Genomic DNA, 13,924 nt, shown 5'->3' on the forward strand with positions numbered 1-13,924 from the left:
AAATGGGCACCAGTGGAATTGTAAATTGTAAAATGTATATCGAATGAAATAAAGTATTTATCAAATGAGGCGTCTCGAGAAATTGTTTGTGTGCTGGATTTGCTCCTGGCAGGTACAGACTTGTTTCAGTGCGATAGTTCTCAGGCGGCAAAGAGAAGGGGGCAGAGACGCGGCGCGGTTTGTTGTTGTTGTTGTTGTTGTTGTTGTTCCACTTACATTTCAGGGTCGGAGGACAATGTGATGAGAGCCGGCACCACTCTCTGAGCTACCAGCGTCTCATTCACCCCCTTCACCAGTAGCTGATCGGATTGGACAGTACCAGCCGAGATGTCACAGAGGTGGGCGGGGCATTGGGACAAGAGCGAGCAACACCGCCAATAGATAGAGAGGAAAAAAAAGAAAAAAAAAAGAAGCAAAAAAGAAAAGGGGAGGGAAAAAGTAAAAGAAACACAAAAAGATAGGAAGAAAGTGATATACTATGACAAGAACCATAGCTGCAAGGCACGGAACGGCACTGCATATATCAAGCACACACACACACACACACACACACACACACACACACACACGCACAAACATACGCAAACAAACACACACACACACACACACACACACACGCACACACTCACTCACACATGCACACGCATGTATGCAGAAGGAATGGCAAAGCCAACATAACTAAACTGCACAAATACTTTTACAGTATGGTGAGCATAAAGCTATGGGCTCTTTCCACAGACTCCAGGTCAGATTATTATTTAATTCAGGTCAAATTGATAAAAACTGATGAAAGTAAACAAATCTGATCTGGGATCTGTGGGAGAGGTCCAAATAGCAACCCACAGTTTCGGCAATGGTGGACAGCTAGTCACTATGGAATGGTGACAGTAGGGTGTGTTGGGAAAGGGCAAGTACATCACAAAACAGCAGGGCGGGGGTGGGATATGAATACAGCCTACCACTCCTCCTCCCCCAAGTTTAGAATCAACTCAGGCCTGATCTACTGCTATACCTAGACCCTCATTCCAATATTTGACCTAAAGTGTGCACAGATCTCAACGAACTGGGAGACGTGATTTGTTATGATTGTTTAGGCCTTTTGCCTTGGGAACCTGGGCAGGTCAAAAACAGGGAAACAGTCATCTTCCCTAAGACGTAGTAGAAGTATTATATTTCAATAAGACCTGAAATACTGAAGTACAAAAATATTCATGAGAAAACATTTCTGATTAAATTACTCTTTCCAACAACATTGAAAAGGAACAGACCTTGAACTCTTTCGACTTTACTTTTAGGTCGCAGATATTTTTGTAGTCTGTTGTGAGACCAATGCACAGTGACAGGTCTGTTAACTCTAGGAGGGTCGAGGTATACAGTTGGAACCAGGGCGCTTTTAACTTAGAGAAGTCATAATTCACACTCATAAGACAGAGTAGCTAAATATTAAATGCATGTTAAACAGCAGCAAGAGCAAGCAGAGCTAGCACATGTACAGCAAATAGGTAAGCATACATATAGTATCTATAATGTAGGACTGCAAAATGTGTTTATGACTAGCTTAATAATACAGTACGTATGATTTAATCTAAAATGTATTGGTTATCATAATAGAAAAATATAAGCTTAACAGGATAATAACATATAGTCAACAAATGAATGTGAATGACCATTCTATCCATAATTGTGAAGCCATGTTTTAATCTACTAGTATAAGCTTTGTAGTAGTTATATGCATGTATGTCTTGTTAACAATTAGAAGAAAAAGTAAAAGAATAAATGTAGTAGAATTAATGTTAACAATATCTGATAAATAATCCAGACATCTGACATTATGTGTGCGTGTGTCTTTTCTACCTCAAACATCCGTGCTGCAGTACACCGGACCAGAGCAGAGGTGTGGACGACCCCATACCACAGAACAGTGAGCAGCAATTCATGGTACACCGGGTTGGCACTGAAAAGAGAGCATGAGTAAAATGCTGGGTAATATCGTGGCAGCTGTCAAACAACAACTATCAGACTGTGGGCTAGTTGTTGTTTTTTTACACACACTGAACAACTGCACTGCAAATCAATTAGGGGGCTGTGGGTCAGTGGTTAGCAGGTCCGTCTTTCAATCAGAGGATCGATCCCCTGCTAGCCCTAGTGTCCTAGATGTGTCCTTGAGCAATACACTTAGCCCCGAATTGCTCCCTGTAGCTGTGTCTACGGTGTGTGATCGTAAGTCGCTTTGGATAAAAGCGTCAGCTAAATGAAATGTAATGTAATTAGACTACAGAAGAAAGTGTGTGTCGATGCAAGAGCTTTTTGTTTCATGAAAATAAAGAAAAAGTAAATAAAAATGCGACCTTGTGAATCTGCTGCTGTGATGACATTTTCATTATCTTGGCCAATGTGAAAATGTTTGGAAATAAATCATGTTTCTTACTCCATTATATTGCATTAATTCAGAACAACTAAAGAGCAGTTACAGTACTCTAGCATGTTACAATTTTAACCAGTATTGCTTGAAATAATCTGTGATAGTTTTCATTAAATACATTTTTTTTCTCTGACATAGTTATTAACATATCAGCCACTACAATTAACCAGCTTGTATGATGGTCAGCATTGTTTTTTTTGCAATGATGTCATACACATATTTCTGTTGTAATGTTATATTATAAAAGGGGACCTTAAAATAAGTGTTATTTTTCATATACGTTTTTTTTCTCGATGAGCAGAAACAGTGGTCCACACTTGGATAGAATGATAGTCCACTTTTGGTAATGTAGGGATGTATTTGTAAGTGTGTGTGTGAGTGTGTGTGTGTGTGTGTGTGTGTGTGTGTGTGTGTGTGTGTGTGTGTGTGTGTGTGTGTGTGTGTGTGTGTGTGTGTGTGTGTGTGTGTGTGTGTGTATATGCATATCTCACCCTAGCTCTACAAAGGAGGCCTTCAGACTGTCGAGAGGTGCATGGGACAGAGATAGGGTTGTCATAACATCCTCCAGGAAACCCACCAACAACTTGCGATCCTCGTCCTTTACAGGAATGATAGAATGTTAATCAGTTACATGATGGAAGCAACACAAATATTAACATCTACATTTTAATATGAACATGTGTGCAACGTTCTACAGATCAGTAAGAGCATTTTGGCACAGCAAAGATCTTTTGACACTTTCAACATAAGTTGAAATGGGCTATTCTGAACATGTTTTATTAAAGTGTTGAAAGGTAAATAAAAATAGAGAACGTGTTGTCCACAGTGATTTGCAAGTGCTGCATAATTTTGTGAACATAAAATGAAAACAAAAATGTATGGCGGCTTGATGTGTGGATTTCCCCTTGTTACAAAGAATAATTACCCAAAATGTAACGTTGTTCACATTATATAAAATAACATACACAAAAGAATAGGGAAAGAAATACTCGACATGTCAACTGACTATTAGAAAAAAATTATTGACGTGATTGCATATGACTGATATTGCAACACCACAAGGTACTGTATGACTCCTAAAATGAATGGACTTCAAGTCAGCGGCTATTCGGCTGTGGTCTGCTATTTGCTTACCTGGTTATAACAAGTCAGCACTCCAGTGGCATAGATGGGGACTGTGGCTTTGGTGAGAATATCGTTCCCGTCTGAAGTATCTGACATGAGGAAAAACAAACTGGAATGAAGTAGGAACAATTATCCAGAGATGGACATTTCCCTGTGTACACAATTGTGGATGAAGTTTGACACACTCATTTACTTAAACTCTACTACAGCTATTCATCATCTGTTTTTGCCCAATTAAAATCAGGGGAAATTAAAAATATAGGTAATGTACAGTCTATTACATCGTGCTCGCCATTTGGCAACATGACTGTGTATGTAACAATGTGTCCTACAGCATAAAAAACACATTTCATAAATGGCCACAATACCAAAGCTAAATTACTTGGCAGCCAACTGAGACCAAGCTCCTCTTATAACTACAGAAACATGTCCGGGAACACCCATAACGGACTCCAAATAGCTTGTTTACATCAACAGTGTCTCCGCCTGAACTCCACCTACCAACATTCTCTTGAGAGAGCTGAGAAAATCTTACAACGCTTCTTTGTGTAGGTTTAATCTGCACTCACCAACATTCTCTTCAGATAGTCGGAGGATCTCTTGGAACTGTGGTTTAACCTGCATGAGGAAACAAAATGCCATCACTGGTTTCATAAATATAATTGACATTTACTTTTCAGTACCATTTCACAGTTGTACAGTTCTCCTTACCTCACATGGAGTTCAGAGAAAGGCCCAACAGTTACAACTACTGGACTCAGTGACTCATAGTGAACCCCTGATAAATACCATGTTCCCTATCCGCTCCTAAATAAAGGTCACTACAGCTGTGTTTTAAATCAGATGCTCATTTGCACATTCATTATTCTCCAGATGACTGACCCACGTTACTGTGTAGTAAAAACATATTTTAGATACCTTGTGTGAATGCTAGGACACTAGCTTTATTACTAGTGCATACATTTCAAACTTAGAATGTAGACACGGGAAATGACTGAGAATAAATATATAGTCAATGGATTGAGGAATTCGAAATTTGTGACCTTTTTTGGAATTTTTAAGTAGAGAAGGCAGAGTTGAGATAAGCTGAACTTAGAGAGACTACTCAAACTTTGTTGTGGTCGCGGTCTTTTGTGCCGTCAGGAGAACGTTTCATTTTGACGAGTCACATGGTTTTACCTTAGTGTTGGTAAAGATCTTGCCGAAGGTGCGACAGAGCCTCCAGAAGAAGCGAGAGAACTCATGTACGCAGGACGATGACGTCACATTGATGCGACCAACGATCTCTATGAGCTGCGGAAGGCTGGAGACAGCAGACAAATGGAAATCAGTGTGCGTGACCGTTTGCGTATGCTTTGGTGATACCATGTACAAAGCTGTTTGTGTACATATATGACTTTACGTGTGTGTGTGTGTGTGTGTGTGCATTTCTCACAGTTGGTTGACCACCCAGAGCAGGCTGTCCCAGCCAGTGGTTCCTTCATGCTCTAGCTGGTAGTCGTAGAGTAGCAGCAGGGCGCTCAGCATCTCTCTGCTGCCGATGATGGTTGCCACATCCTGGAGGGGAGAAGCTGGCCTTGGGAACCGGGTCACTAAAAGACCAAAAGGCACAGAAACAGAAAGGAAATTAACTGCTTCAAGAATTACTACTTCTACATCTACATTTGCTCAGTGTGTGTGTGTGTGTGTGTGTGTGTGTGTGTGTCGCTGTCCTACCCTCTATTGCAGATATGTCTCCGGTGAGTTTGGCTCTGCTGGTGAAGGGTGCATTCTGCAGCACCACAGCAAACAGAGGAGGGATGAGAGACTGCAGGGCCGACAGGAACACGTGAAGCTTGTATTCATCCAGAACATGTTCTCCTTGCTACGGAAAGACAAGAGAAAGCAAGAGGGCTGAAGTGAAATGTATTGTCTGCACAGATATATGTGTTGTACCATCAACACCACTTTTTTGTAGATTTTGTTTCTGTAAAGAAAAGAGAAGAATCATGGAGGACAAGGGGCTATTCATACGGTGTGTCCATTTAGAGTTCTCTATAGGGTAGACTACTACAGTACACATATTAAAAATGCACATATCCATAGTATTGGATAGTTTCTTGTACATATTTACAGAATGTTGCTATACTCTGAAACATTTTCTTTTCCTCTAGTTTACTGCACATTACATGTCTTCAACCAACCTTATTGTGTGCATCATTTGTATGTCTTCGACTCAACACACTCACAATGGGTTGAGAGACTCAAGTTTTAAACCCATCTATGAAGTCCCACGCACACAGGAACTTACCATAAGTAGTTTCTCTATACGCGCCAAGAGAGAAGGGATGAGCGCAGTTTGCAGGGTGCCCAGCTCTGTGGTCCAGGCAGCAAAGGCAGGAATGAAGACCTGGTGGACTGCACTGACCACCCGCTCTGATGGGTCCCCAAGGGACAGCAGCATCAGCTCAAAACCCTGGAGGACACACACGTTGATGTGCATAAGGATTTACCCACAAACATGAACAGAAACAGATAAATTAACCCCTCAGACTTGTTATTGTACTATTTTACCTTTACATTAATGTTAAAACAACTGTTTTATGAGGAAAAGATAGTAGAACACGTGTTCCTATTATAACACACCTACCTGGGAGTACTTGTCAGGATCATCTATGTAACCCATGATGATACTGAGACTCTTGACCACAGCCTCTCTGACCATGTCAGCCTTATCCTCAGCGAGCATCTGCTGCAACATGGACAACACCAAGGAGCTACGGATCTCCTTCTGCAGAGACAGAGAGCAAGACCGGGAGATAATTCAGTCATATTGTAAACACACACATATATATATATATGTATGAATATAAATGTAAAATTAATAATTGCTGTGTTTCTTACAGGCAGGTATGGTGCCAAGGCTCCACAGGACTCTGCCACCAACAATCTCCTCTCTGGATATTTGTGGTTAATCTGCAGAAAAAGAGAGGAAGATTTAGAGGGAAATGTTTTAAAAGAAATACATGAAGAGAAGTTGAAAAGAGGAGAGAAGTAGACTGGAGGGCAGCCACCGTGGAATGGAAACAACTTGAGTATCATCAACATGCTGACCCTGTGGAAACTGCTATTGGTCTCTCTGGGCAAATTCTCAGCCTCCAAACTTCTGGCAGCTGTTGTTCCCATAAATGTGTTGCATGAGGTGACACAGGTGGCAATGAAAACAAGACAGCTATCATATATAAGTCAGGGCCACCATGGAGGTAGCGATAGGGAGTCAGAATATGCAATTACAACAACATCGAATAGTAATCTCACTAAATACAAGACACAACTGAGAATATTTCTGCCTTAAAGCTTTGAGCAAGTATTTTCCTTTCGATTAAATCTACATGTACGAGGCAAAGTGGAACAAAATTAGACATGGTGAACATCAATGATTTAGTCTCTAAAATAGAGAGAAAATAGAGAGAAAAATCCCTCATAAAAGTGCCATTTAAAGTGTCACAAGAGGCTTAAGAAACAGAGAACGTCAACTCATTCATTTTGGAGCAGGTGAAGCAATTCTTGCAACACCATTACAGAAAACCAGTGACAGCATACTCAATAATATAGACCACCTGCAGTGTGTGTATTGTACCTGCTCCCAGCACTGAGGAAGTAGTTCAGCCTCGACACGCGTGGGACCCACGTGCCTCGCAAACGCAACACACCCAGTCAAGATCATTTGTCTTTAGGGAACACAGCAACAGGATACAGTCATGTAGTGTCTCACGATCGTGGAGCTTAACAATAGTATACTGGGAAGAGGTTGATCATCCATCATAATAAACTAAAAAGCATACTGCTCCGTCTACACACACAAACGTACATACCTCTGCTCATCATCTGGTCGCTTGATTAGGTTGAAGAGGATATGGAGGAGCTTGTCCCTCTCTTTAGGCTCTGGGTGAAGGCAGGCGGTACATAAGATGAGCGGGATCAACTCCTGAAGGAGAAGCGATGAGAAAGACACAGAGAGAGAAGTGGCATCAGTTGAGATTACTCTATGATGGGTGGGTGGGTGGGGGGGTGGGGGGAGCAGTTGAAACACAAAGTGAAAGGATTGTCGGTAGCAGTCAAGCAGGCCTGGAAGTTCATGGAGGACGGGGAGTAGGAAAGGGGGAGAAGGTGTCTATTAAAAAGAGCAGAGAATATGGGAAAGTCACAGGGAGAAACACAGGAGGGGGGAGGGAGGGGGGGGGGGGGGGGGGGGGGGGGGGGGGGGGCACACCTTTGAAACCAACAGGGGTCCGTCAACATGCTCACCTTCAATACCTTGTTGGTGTTATACCGGGACTCATTTGGCTTTGGAGTCACGTATATAAAATGAGAGCCATTAACTCTAGAAATGTAAATAGTGCATGCACACACCCAGACAGAGCTGCATTTAGACAGACACACAATAATAATAATCTTGGACCAAAGCCATCCTTAATGGCAATAAAAAGGTCTCTACATATTGCATGAGTTCCCCCTGCTAGAACACAGTTATATGCCAGAGTTCAGATAGAGTTTATGGACCTTCTTGCCAGAGGGGAGAGCGCTCAACTGCCCTTCATTCTGGGCCTCCATGGCCAGATTGTGATCAGCCCTAAATTCCAACCACACACACCCAAATTAGAGAGTGCATACAGAGTTAAAAATATGGTGTTTCTTTTTTTTACCCTAAGAAGATATCATAGTTTCCTGCCACGTGCTATAAGAACGAGTAAAGCCCCAAGGCTGGACCGGCATATGGACCTGACAGAGACGCTCGGGTAAAGACAGGCTTTGAGGAGTCCCTCACTAAATAGTGGACCAGCCCTCGAAAGTCCGTGCAATGGTGGCTATCTTGTAAAAAGTAAAAATATGACATTAAAGTATCAGTGGGTCATTTTAAGTGGTTCCATGACAAGTTCAATATGGGTGAAATCCGTTCAAGCGTCAAAAACCAGCAAAGTAAGAAATGTAACTGTTACGTACAATAACACTCTGGCCTCTAGAAATACCATACATCTTCACAAGAGACATTTTTGAGGACTTAACAGCACTGGCATGATAAAACAAATAAATAAATTCAACACACATCTGAAATGCCAGAACACACGCTGATCCTGTTCTAGTTCTGTGTGAACTCCTGTGTTACTGACTGGAGACTCCTTTAGGTCAAACATCTGACCGGTCCTGGATAAACATTGTGGGCAGGTAGAGTGGGCAGCACGACGCCAGGACCCTGAGGCCAGGACTTTGAGGCCAGGACCCTGAGGCCAGGGGGCCTGAGGCTTTACCTCAAAAAGCAGAGCGACTACATATTCCAGTCCAAGCACCACGATGTGTGCTGCATCCAAATGTTGCACTTTTTTTGTTGATTTCCAGATTCTTAATCTTATCACATCTTTGTAAACATGTAATACATTTTTAACTCTCACATTCAAATATTTTTTTTTAAAAACACTGGACATTAATATCAATAAAATAAAAAAAAAGATTTCAAAATACAGTGATCTCCATCTCTTTGTAAATGTTGAAACATATGCAGTATCCCTATGCGTTACAATCACTGTTGTTGTATTGCACAGGTTTATGTGAAAGGACTCAAGAAAAGAAATTAAAATAAAAAGCCAGGAGGAAGACGGCCTGTACCTTTTGTTGACGCATTTTTTGTACTGTATATGCTTCACGATGGGCTTATTATGATTATATGAGTAGCCTTTGGTGACACAACAGTCCTAAAATCAAACTACAGTCGTGAGTGATTGTTGATGCACTATTGTTTGCCAATTAAGCATTGCTAAGGTTTTTGCAGGTTGCGGCTATTAATATTTTATTTGCGACCTCCTACATAGGCTTCTGCCCTCCAGGTGCCAGTTCTTTTCAATTGGGTTTCTTTTTTTATGAATTCTGATATTGTACTGCATCATCAGACAAAATATAGCTGGAGTACAAAGACACAGCAGAAAGTAAACACTAGTTATAACTTAACTCCTAATGTTTATTCTCGTAACAGCCCCGATAAAACTGTCAATGTTCTTAGTCTTTCCAGTAGTTCGTTAAAGATCACACTTAATCTGGCCAGGAGAAAAAGGAAGTCATTCCTGACAAGATGCAGTTACTCTCTTCACAGTGATACCACCACACACCCTTTACTGTGTATTCAATTGGATAAAGAAAGCAGTGCTGTAAAGAATTACCCCAAATCAAGCCTTTGCCTCCATAAGAAAAGTAAAATACAATCACATTGCATTACAGTATGTTGAAGACAAACACAATGTTTAATGATTTACAGTGTCTGATATTATAGCCAGGTGGCAGGCAGAGTTTTAATGCATCATTCCACCGTTTCAGGTCAAACACCTTTTGTTCTTAAGTGGGTGTCACATTCAGACAACTAAAGGTGTGCCTCCTCTCCAGGCTTGTGGTGGTAAGAAAGCATCAAGTTACAAGATGGAAGTGTGAGCAGCTCTGTGTGTGTGTGTGTGTGTGTGTGTGTGTGTGTGTGTGTGTGTGTGTGTGTGTGTGTGTGTGTGTGTGTGTGTGTGTGTGTGTGTGTGTGTGTGTGTGTGTGTGTGTGTGTGTTCAATGTCATGGTTGGTGAAGCTAACGGATATGGAACAAAGTCCACACCACTCACTCAGAGGCTTAAATGTTCGGTGTTTTAATCTTTGTCATCCTCTCCCCCAGTTTGTTTATCCTGATTTTGCGAAGAGATTAAGTTATCCCTAACTGTCAGAGTTTGACTAAAGCAACATAACCAGTGTGATATGCAAAGCAGCCCGACTGGAAACCACTCCAACCCGACTTACCTCTTTCAAAATCACTCCATTTTGTGTCTTATAAAGTTTCAGTACACTGCACAAAATTCAAGCACATAGCATTTGTATAGACGTGGAAACACACTGACATGCATGCAAGCAGTTCTGTTTAGACGGAACACCTGTGCAGGTGTCTGCGTTATAGCTTGGAGGGAGTAATCGCCTGTACATGCCTAATCCATTTTAAATCCTCATAAAAACAATTGAAAACAAGAACGAAAATGTTCACTGACAGCTATTTAAAATAAAGCTGTTTTACATTTAGTTACTTGGAAGCCCTGCACATCTCTTATTAAGGAGAATTATTATTTTTTTTTAATTTAAATAATTCAGCTACTTTTAATAAGTTTGAGGTAATGGTACAAGATCAATTAAAATCACTGCAGAATCTCAAACACCACAGCAAATAAATCAAACAGGGAACCAATAAGAAAAGGAGTAAAAACACACCGGGGTTAAGAGACATACAGTAGACTGTAGTACACTGTTAGGCTAAAACTGCATACCTTAAGTCATCTTTGCATATCAGTTCATATTTTAAATGTATATATATTGTCATATTCCTTTTTAAGACAATGCAAGACTGCATAATGACAGTCGCTGGCGCAGAAATACCAAAAATAAAAATATAATTATTACGGCAGGCCAGACTAATGCGGCAGCAGATGTAGCCAACAGGAGCAGATGCATAAGTTACATTATTTTAGGTCCATAGGTCATGTGAGAACCATGCAGATGAGTGCGTGAAAGACTCACCTGGCAAAGATGTGTAACCATTCTCTAGAAGAGAGGCATGCATGAGAGTGAGAGAATGAGTGAGACGAAAAGAGAAGAGTAAAAATAAAAAACCAGTGAAGGCAAAAAGGACAGCAAACATGAGTGGGGGACAAATACAGCAGAGGAGAAATGATGACGACACGGGTGAAAACAAACACCGTGATAAACGGAGGTGAATTTCCCAATCAATAGATAGACACAAGTCAGCTGGGTATTTGCAGGTTATCACACACACACACACACACACACACACACACACACACACACACACACACACACACACACACACACACACACACACACACACACACACACACACACACACACACACACACACACACACACACACACACACACACACACACACACACACACACACACACACACACACACACACACACACACACACACACACACACACACACACACACACACACACACACACACACTTTGACTGAAGACGAAGAAATGATTCACTGCTTGTCTACGAAGACATAGTTTGGCTGGGATTGTTTTACAGGCTGAAGATGACCGTCTTCTCACCTTACTTAGCCCTGCTGCTGTATGTGTATCTATTGGATCGTGCAGTAGCCATATGATGACAATAATGAAGGGTGAGCAGGAGAAGAGGAGCAGCAGGCAGAAGTGGGGTTACCTCTCGTTTAGCAAGAAGGACATTCGGGACGATGTGAGGGAGGCAGCGGCCCAGCATTAACATCACACTCTCCTCACTGTCTGCTATACGAGACACCTGGAAATGAGAGGGGCATTATGTACTGTACTGTACGTGGTCATAAAGGTACTCTTCTGCATGAAAATGGGCTGACCTCTGCTCCCAGGCGGCTGTCGGAGCACATTCTGCAGAAGGACAGCAGGGCTTGCTGGAAGGCCGGGGATAACTTTCTGCGACACCACAAACAAAAAGAGCAAAAAAACAGTTACTGCAGTCTGAACCACACCGTCTGTACTCCGCGAGCCCTATGGAGACTGGCCTGACCACTGGATGATTGAGAACTGGGCCGTCCTGCCAGAGAGCTTAGCGGGGCTATTCTCCCATGTCACTGCTGTGTATTTTAGTGGAATAGAACAAATACAATCTATAGATAGCTGGAGTTTGGCTTTAGGAATAACCCCTTGAGATGTACCATCTCGTTTTTAAGGGGGTCCTCAATGACAATTATAGAAAGCAATTAGACAAAACATTTCACAAAAAAGTAAAATAACAAGATAATTAAACAATACCAAATATGACAACACAAATTATAATAATACATATACAATAATAAGACATACAGAATATGGAGGTCATACTCAAACAGAGCATGACCATGGATCATTCTTTCAAAGGTTATAGAAAATCATTACCGTCAGTGAGAGCATTAAGTAATGAAGCCATAAGAGATAATTATAGAGGTGTCATTATGGATATGCACAACTGATCCTATAATAGGAAGATGCTATGGATTGAATATTTATTTAGATTATTCCAATCAGTGGGAGCTTTACACATAAAGGTGTTCTTAGCTATTGATCTGTTAGCACTGTGACCTGTTCAACAGCAGATGACTATTTTGCCACTACATTTTTGGGACTGTACATTTATCTGATAAAGGGGAAATATATGAAAATATAAAAACTACATAAAAAAGACTGTACTCCATTCACCAGATGATTCACTAGATGTTGGTGTGCTTAATATACTACAGCATGGGTCCCAGAAAGATTATGGGATAATGGTAAGAATTGTTTGACCAAAGGTCAAAAGTTCAATTCCCACCAGGGCTGCTTTGTGCTCTGTGAAAATGAAGTAAAGTCTTACTCGAGAGGGCAGCCAGTCCCATGTCAGTGCTGGTGTGATAGTCCATTGTGGCTACATAGGCTGAGAACTACCTCCATCTAGTGGATACATTTGGTAACTATACTGAGAAGGGGCGTGAGGCCGTTGCCGACATGTAGATACCGAGAATACTGAATATCTTTTTCTGTAGTCTACTTTCAAGTACCACCTGAAAAATCGGTATGGATTGTAATTTTATAATTCTTACTTCCATACATCATTACTGTCACAAGAATTGTCAGTTCTTCTAGTGTCTATTTGTATCTGTCGATATACAGGATTTTCAGGACTCACCTGTTAGGTTGCGCAAACTGGACAGGAGGCCGCCTCTTAAGCGTGTTAAGGGACTGTGGGTGAGGCTGTGAAATGGTCTGAGTAGAGGAGGGGTCTGATTTAGTTTCAGGCTCTGAAACCCCCCGGATGTCCAGATACTGGCCGTTATCTGTAGGAGGCTGAGGGTAAGATGGGGATAAGTTGGAATAAATGTGTCAAATAACCGGGCCTCTGTCAAACTTTTTTTCATTCCAGGACACTGGTACCATTAACAAAAGTATGTGCATTACATAATTAAATTGACCACATACCACAGAGAGAGGGTCAGTGGAGGAAGTGGTGGTGGTGGATGACGACAAGCGGTGAGATGTATTCTGGGAGCCCAGGTCCAGAGTGGCCGGAGGTGGGGAGGAGACGGTCCTCTTCAGTGTCTGAATCTCACTGTGAAAGAAGACGGTCAGAAAACACCACATAACTCTTATTAGTGAAGGAGAGACTGTGGGTCGATGTGCCCTTGAGCAAGGCACTTAACCCTGAATTGCTCCCCGTAGCTGTGTCTACGGTGTATGAAGGATTGTAATTCGCTTTGGAGAAAAGAAAAAAAAAAGCGTCAGCTAAATGAAATGTAATGAAGTGAGTCAACAAGATAAAAGTCTTCCATCCAAAAGTTGCGGTAGA

General features: G+C 41.6%; 1 protein-coding gene across 9 annotated transcripts in view; it reads right to left on the reverse strand.

The window, feature by feature from the left end:
* relch (RAB11 binding and LisH domain, coiled-coil and HEAT repeat containing) overlaps positions 1 to 13,924 on the reverse strand; it is a 31,624-nt gene that overhangs the window by 7,515 nt on the left and 10,185 nt on the right. For 3 of the 9 annotated variants that reach the window (XR_004611699.1, XR_004611700.1, XM_034559706.1), the window contains exons 8-25: positions 13,558 to 13,687; positions 13,268 to 13,425; positions 11,964 to 12,039; positions 11,792 to 11,887; positions 11,116 to 11,139; positions 7,402 to 7,514; positions 7,167 to 7,257; positions 6,431 to 6,502; positions 6,177 to 6,317; positions 5,838 to 6,002; positions 5,264 to 5,411; positions 4,983 to 5,139; positions 4,727 to 4,850; positions 4,117 to 4,165; positions 3,557 to 3,636; positions 2,914 to 3,020; positions 1,855 to 1,954; positions 217 to 299 (exon numbers count right to left, since the gene is read on the reverse strand). Coding sequence is in view for 6 of the 9 variants with exons in the window: in XM_034559706.1 (XP_034415597.1) it covers positions 217 to 299; positions 1,855 to 1,954; positions 2,914 to 3,020; positions 3,557 to 3,636; positions 4,117 to 4,165; positions 4,727 to 4,850; positions 4,983 to 5,139; positions 5,264 to 5,411; positions 5,838 to 6,002; positions 6,177 to 6,317; positions 6,431 to 6,502; positions 7,167 to 7,257; positions 7,402 to 7,514; positions 11,116 to 11,139; positions 11,792 to 11,887; positions 11,964 to 12,039; positions 13,268 to 13,425; positions 13,558 to 13,687 (1,914 nt within the window). In the remaining 3 variants the exon portion in view is untranslated. The remainder of the gene's footprint in view (positions 1 to 216; positions 300 to 1,854; positions 1,955 to 2,913; positions 3,021 to 3,556; positions 3,637 to 4,116; positions 4,166 to 4,726; positions 4,851 to 4,982; positions 5,140 to 5,263; positions 5,412 to 5,837; positions 6,003 to 6,176; positions 6,318 to 6,430; positions 6,503 to 7,166; positions 7,258 to 7,401; positions 7,515 to 11,115; positions 11,140 to 11,791; positions 11,888 to 11,963; positions 12,040 to 13,267; positions 13,426 to 13,557; positions 13,688 to 13,924) is intronic. The other 6 variants (XM_034559708.1, XM_034559707.1, XM_034559712.1 and 3 more) reach the window with 3 other exon arrangements.

This window comes from Cyclopterus lumpus, chromosome 20 (genome assembly GCF_009769545.1).
Source record: "Cyclopterus lumpus isolate fCycLum1 chromosome 20, fCycLum1.pri, whole genome shotgun sequence".
In the NCBI taxonomy this organism is placed as follows: domain Eukaryota; kingdom Metazoa; phylum Chordata; class Actinopteri; order Perciformes; family Cyclopteridae; genus Cyclopterus; species Cyclopterus lumpus.